Here is a 6,176-nt window from a genome sequence, read left to right on the forward strand (position 1 = left end):
TTGCGGTGTAGGTAGTTCAATAAACCATTACATTTATTTCAGGTTTATGATTAAGTCATAATTCTGGCACGTCTCCAGTGTAAGTGATGTAAGTTATAAGTAATCTGAATACAAGATTGGGTAAAAGAAACACACTGACAGCTTCGAGCTTGTCGTTGTAACTACGGAAACGAAGAATGACGAGACTCGCGGGAGAATAAACGCGAAAACAAAACAACTTCTCTGTTTCCTGTTTGTGGTGTGATTTACTGCAAGTTTGAAGAATATGGAGAGACATAATTTAGCAAAAGAAAAGCTCATAGTACCCACCGACTTCACCTCACCAGCCGCTTCAAGTAAGTTCTTTGTCCTTCTCGATTGAAATTTTAGACAAGTATTAAGTTAACCAAACATTAGCATGTCCTGTGTCTTTACGCTCTGCTGGGCTCTGCACTTGTCTTCGCTGTTGTTAATAATGTACAGCGTTAGTATGTATAGGTAAAGAGTTTCTTGTGTTTATCTTGATAACTTAAAAGCTTATTGTGACACCGGGAACTAGCATTAGCTGCACTAGCTTATACACGATCACTCATTTGCACTTTTTGTATGTTTAGAGACCATCCAGGAGGACCTTATACCTCCATCGCATTTTGCATCAAGTATCCAGTCTGCTGGGGCACACAGAGGCGTTCAAACCTCAACAGCACCACCAGCCATGTCCTGGATAAATCCAGGCGTAACATCAGGACCGTCAGTGGATCCTAGTCCTGTCAGTCCGTGGCTTGCTATCTCTCAGGCCCAACAGGAGATCTTGGAGCTGAGGAATGAAAATCAAAGGATCATGATGCTACAAGGAGAAAGCATGAGAGGAAGAACCTCTGGAGATCCCCTGTCACATCTCAGGACAAGGTATCTCTATGTGATTAGATTAGTACCATCAGGAATAGATTTCTCTGTCATATTGGTGGTAATATAGGCATATAAACAGCTCCTCTTTCTTAGACATACAGGGGAAAGCGAACAGTGGGCCAGATGGGAGTCAGAGTGGCGGCTGGAGGCAGAAAAGCACATGGCCAAAGCTGAGAGGTTGAAGGGCCAGGTGGAGTCCCTGAAGGAGACTGCAGAGAGATACAGGGAAGAAATGAGAGACAAAGACATCACCCTGAACAGGTGAGGGATTTGCTATGCATGCATTTTTTTGTTGCTTGTGTTACTCACATTCCATATGCAGCTTCAGCTTTTACAGGTTAGCACTGATTACATTTGGACAATCTTAATATGATATAACCTTTTTGCCCCAGACACTGCAATGAATTGGAAGCAATGCGTGAAGAAATATCTAAGTCAAAGACTGAACTCAGCCAAATGAGAGAGGAGCTCAATCTCAGCAATGTACAAAAAGAGAAAATACGATCACAGGTGACATGACATTCTACACATCCTAACTCGTTTTGGCAGTCTGCATCTTGTGTTCTTTGTACTCTGGCATTTCATTGGTATAACTTTATTTATTTAAATTTCACTGTTACTACGTCTGTGACTGGAGCTTCTTTGATGTTTAATGTATCTGTTTGTTGCAGCTTGAAAGACTGAAGGCAGAGTCCAGTGAGGAAATCACAAAACTGAGAGGAGATGTTGAAAATAGCAAAGAGGAATCCCGTGAGCTTGCCCTGTCGGCTGAAATGTGCAAGATGCAGGCTGAAGAGGAGGCCAGGCAACAGACTCTCAGACTATCCGAGCAACTGAAGGAAATGCAGAAAAAACAGGAGGTGGAGGTGTGTTGCATAATCTCTGCAAGAATATTTTAACCACCATAAACCATACAAACCAGCTCTTTCTGATAGATAGATTTTTCTGATGGAACACTGAGAAAAGTCGGATTTTTCTTAGCACTGAAGGAAGTGAAGGATTCTCACTCAGGACCAATAAGGTATTCCCTCATTATTTCTGCATGTTTTATGATTACCATGTTTGCCTTTCCCTACTTTCAGCTGCAGTGCCTGAATGCATCCCATTGTGCTGAATTGAGTGCCGTAAGAAAAGCAAACAAGGATCTACAGGACAGACTTCAATCGATGACCTCAGAAGTATTGCAGCTAAAAAGCACTCTGATGGACGTATCCACCGAGAGAGATGGGCTGAAAAACCATTTAAGGTGCTATGTCTGTAATAAAACTGTATAGAGTGAAGCATTTAAATCTCTTGGTAGCCAGATTCACCTGATTTTATTTGTTTATCTTTCAGCAAAATGGGACAGGCTTTTGAGACGCAATCTGCAACACTGCACAGCCTCAGAAATTACATCGGCCAACTTGCCCCAGAGAAAGGAGACAAGGACCAATTAAATGAAACCGTTGAGGTGGAGATGATACAAACAGAATTGATTGTAATGTAAAGTTGTTGCAGAGAAATTTTATTGTAAATGTTCTTTTCATTATACCTGGAAAATGAAGCAAATGAGTTATAGGCGTATTATTTAATGTACACTATTATGTATCATTGGACCTTTTGTAGAAGCTGACAAAAGAGAAAGCAGCTCTTCAGATGACCACAGAGCTTCTGACAGTCAGGCTCAACTCTGTGAATGAGATACTCGCCCTTCAAGAAGAGAAAATGGTGAAGAAGGTTAGTGTGTTCTTCATACCGTACTGTACAAAACCGTGTTCATAACATAAGACAAGTGGGAATTGTTTACTACTGTTATCGAGGTTCAGTTGTCTTTACTGGTAGACATATGAAGTTCATTGATGGCTAAATACTTTTGTTCTGTAATGTCATACTTTAAAGCAAAGTAGGTACTTCTGAAAAGTGACATAAAATAACACACATCATTTTTAAATAATTTTATATGCATTAAAATACGTCAGCTTTAACAGTAATTATCAGTGCTCATCATACAGTTTGTGTTTATGTGTGTTTGCGTGTTTTACACAGGCTTCAACTGATCCACTTGTGAAGAATGGACTTGAAGGACTTCAAGTGCTTCAGCTCTGGAGAGAGAAAGTGTTCAAGTTATGTGTCCAACTGCGTTCAAAAGACATTGAGCTACGAGGAGAAAAAGATAAACTTGTGTCAGAAGTATGAATGCTGTCATCTGTCATTTTACCACTGCTCAATCACATCCTATGTGTTTGAAACTGTGTGTAACGTGTAGTACTGTGTTAAACTGTGTTTCAGCTCAGATCCATGGAGCAGCAGCTCCAGCAGGAGCACCACCGGGCCAATGTTCTTCAACACAGTCTACATGACAGGATCGCTGAGCTGGACCTGGAGAGAGTGGGAAAGGAGGTTAGTACCTGAACCACTGATGTGATTTACGTGGCTGTCTGAAAATGTGATGATGCACAAAAAACTTGGGTCCACTAAGGAAAGTGATACATGCTTGTACATTTTTTACCACAGCAGATGATGCTGACTACATGAAAAGATATTTAAAGATTTTTAAGACCAACACAGCTGGGAACAGATATTCCCAACATGAAACATAAGAGAAGAACTGATCTGTGTAATTATTAGTGTTATTATCTGCTTTTTTTTCTAGACATTAAAACAGGACTTGGCAAAGGCTTACAGGGAAAATGCTCAGCTGACATCACAGAACCAGAAAACAAAAGCTGAACTTACTACTTTGACAGAGGCAGTGCAAAGGTAAAAATGGTAAAAAGCAAGATTTACTTTGCAATTAAAAAGAAAAAGGCAAACTGTTACAACAAACATCTTTCTGTGCCTTTCAGCTTCAGTCAGGCATTTCAAAGCAAAGTGGCTGAAGTTGATGCAGCAAAGTCCAGGCTCAACACTTTTACACAGAGGCTTACCTTTGCCAAAAGACGAGTAGAGACAATCCAAGGTAAAAAAAAATAAAATAAAATAGCAGGTTAATATGCTTATAGTTGTGCCTCAGTTTGATGTTTGTCTAAGAATGTTAAGGTATTTGTTTTCAGGTTTGGTCATGAGGAAGGTGGCTCTCCAGAAAGTTGAGCAGGCCTGTAAACAGTCAGAAAAGGCTGCTTACAGGTACAGTTACATTTTTACAAAGTCATGTAAGAAGTCATGTTGAAGACATTTGGCTAACTTCATCACACAACATGCATTGGCTCCTGTACTTCTCTGTCTGACTGCCCTCCTGTCTTTGTTGCCCTGCAGCATCAGAAACCTCCAGGCAGAGCACAGTTTGGTGTGTGAAGAGAGAGACAAACTCGCTCAAGAGCTTAAAAGAACCCCTGAGCTCATTGAGAAAACTCTGGCTGACCTGAAAGAACAATGTGAGACCCCCCCCCCCACAGTGTCTATTATTATACAACCTGTTGTAGTTTTAAATTTTGGCAATGTATATGTTTACATCAAGCTTTCTCTACAGATGAGAGTAAGGTTAGGCAGCAGCAGCAGGAGCTGGAGCAGAGCTGGGAGAAGGTGCGACAGGCTGTAGCTCAACGAGAGGAGACTGAGCAGAGCCTGCAGCAGATTCAGGTCCAGCTGGAGGAGAGCAAGGTCAACCTGGAGAAACTCCACTGTGAGCTGCTCAGCCAGAAAGAGCTCAGTGAGCAGGGTGAGACAGCGGCTACCTCAAGCTGCAACACAGCCCTCCTCTGAAAGGCCAACACATGCTAGACCCATGTGATCTCCACCTTTATAGTAGAATACAAGAATATAATTTAAGCTCTTTAATTTCTCCTTTGCTCAAGAAATGTTTATCTAATTTCAAAAGATAATACAGCTGTAGAAGTGATTTTCTTGACCTTTATCCTACTGCCACCTTGCTTTAGTGTCTGTCATGTTGTCTATAAAAATATGCCAACAGATGCAATAAAACCCACTTAATCCCCTGAAGTTCATGCAAATAAGCATTAGACTCAGTCCTTCTCAGTGTGTGAGAGTCTGTATTGACGGATGGTGCATGTGTTGTTACTCTCATCAGCCCTGCTGGAAAGAGTGTCTGAGATTGAGTACCGTTGTGCTGAGAAGCTGAGAGAGATGGAGCTTCAAGTCAATACAGCCAGGAGAGAACACACTAAAGCAGGTAGTAGGATTAGCACCACACTGCCTCAGCAGCTTAACAAAGGGGGATGAAGTCATATCTTTATTGCAGGCCATGATCTAATTGAAAGTTGTTTACACAGTATATAACAGCATGTCCCTGTGGCTTCTGTCTGTACTGTTTCTTGCAGTCATGACACTGCGGCAGTTTGAGAGAGGAAGGACACAGAATGAGATGGAAGAAAGGACGCAGAATCAGAGCACAAAGAGGGGAGCCCTGAATGCACAGTTGAAGGAGACAGCGAAGGACAAAAACCTGCTGGTATAACTTTTTTAAAGGAGAAAACAGTATTGGGATTTTTTTTTGTTTCTGTGTCCTGTGACCTGAATCTGTTCCAGGTCACGGTAGCTGCAGGAGGGCTGTCAAGCGAGTGTAAAAAAGTTCACACTACTCTTCTGCCAAACTCTGCTCCCAGGAAACAGGGGACCTGCTCTATAGGAGAAACAGTCCGTCTACCTGCAGATGGTAAGAAAGAACTGAACTTTGTATGAGTCAGACACTAACATTTACACCGACCAACAGTTCTTTTTTGTATCTTGTCAGAAAAACTCCTGTGTGTTTTGGAGGAGCTCCATACTCTCAGCGCTGCAGTGGTAAACAGCTCTGAGGAGTCTGCGGAGGAGGAGGAGGATGAGGAGGATGAGGAGGAGGAGGAGGAGGGAGCGAGTGACAGTGTGCTACCATCCACAGGCAGCCTGCACAGCTGATACCTGAAGATGAGTCACCGAAACCAGCAAACACACCTTTAATCTGTACACAAGGTGGGACAGAGAAACAGCTACAGAGAACAGTTCGACTGAGCCAAAAGAGAAGCAGAAAGAGACATACATTACACACTAATATGATTTCAGTGATGAGACTGGCATACTATTTTTAATGTGTAACCAAGAATAAAGTATTTTTATAATTATTAAGTTTTGAGTTTCAACAATATTTACATTTGTAAATAAACATTTGCATAGATAATTGTTAGGGAGTTAATTTGGTTTATGGAGCCAGGTCAGAATATTAAATTTGTAATGTGAGTTAAAATATGATTGGTGCCTCTATTATGTTTCTCTTCATATTATATGAACAATGGGAAAGATCTATAAGATTTCATATTACAAAAAATCAATATTTTCTATTTGAAGCTCCATTTATAGAGGTCAGTTTTAAAATG

The 6,176-nt window shown here is 41.2% G+C and overlaps 1 protein-coding gene across 3 annotated transcripts; it reads left to right on the plus strand.

Annotated features, from left to right (window-relative positions):
• On the plus strand, positions 1-5,928 carry cchcr1 (coiled-coil alpha-helical rod protein 1). Of its 3 annotated transcripts, none has more exons than XM_028422547.1 (19): positions 1-335; positions 594-888; positions 982-1,149; positions 1,281-1,398; positions 1,560-1,754; positions 1,824-2,134; positions 2,224-2,338; positions 2,494-2,604; positions 2,914-3,057; positions 3,157-3,267; positions 3,521-3,627; positions 3,714-3,826; positions 3,921-3,993; positions 4,123-4,241; positions 4,337-4,525; positions 4,895-4,996; positions 5,145-5,275; positions 5,353-5,479; positions 5,558-5,928. In XM_028422547.1, exons 1-19 carry the CDS (start codon positions 266-268, stop codon positions 5,719-5,721), a joined length of 2,763 nt encoding a protein of 920 aa, XP_028278348.1. In that variant the 5' UTR covers positions 1-265; the 3' UTR covers positions 5,722-5,928. The 3 variants fall into 3 exon arrangements, with proteins under 3 accessions (XP_028278348.1, XP_028278349.1, XP_028278350.1); XM_028422548.1 differs by having other exon boundaries at positions 1,971-2,134; XM_028422549.1 differs by having other exon boundaries at positions 5,430-5,479; positions 5,558-5,668.
• Positions 5,929-6,176: the final 248 nt, after the last annotated feature.

This window comes from Parambassis ranga, chromosome 14 (assembly GCF_900634625.1).
Source record: "Parambassis ranga chromosome 14, fParRan2.1, whole genome shotgun sequence".
Lineage (NCBI taxonomy): Eukaryota > Metazoa > Chordata > Actinopteri > Ambassidae > Parambassis > Parambassis ranga.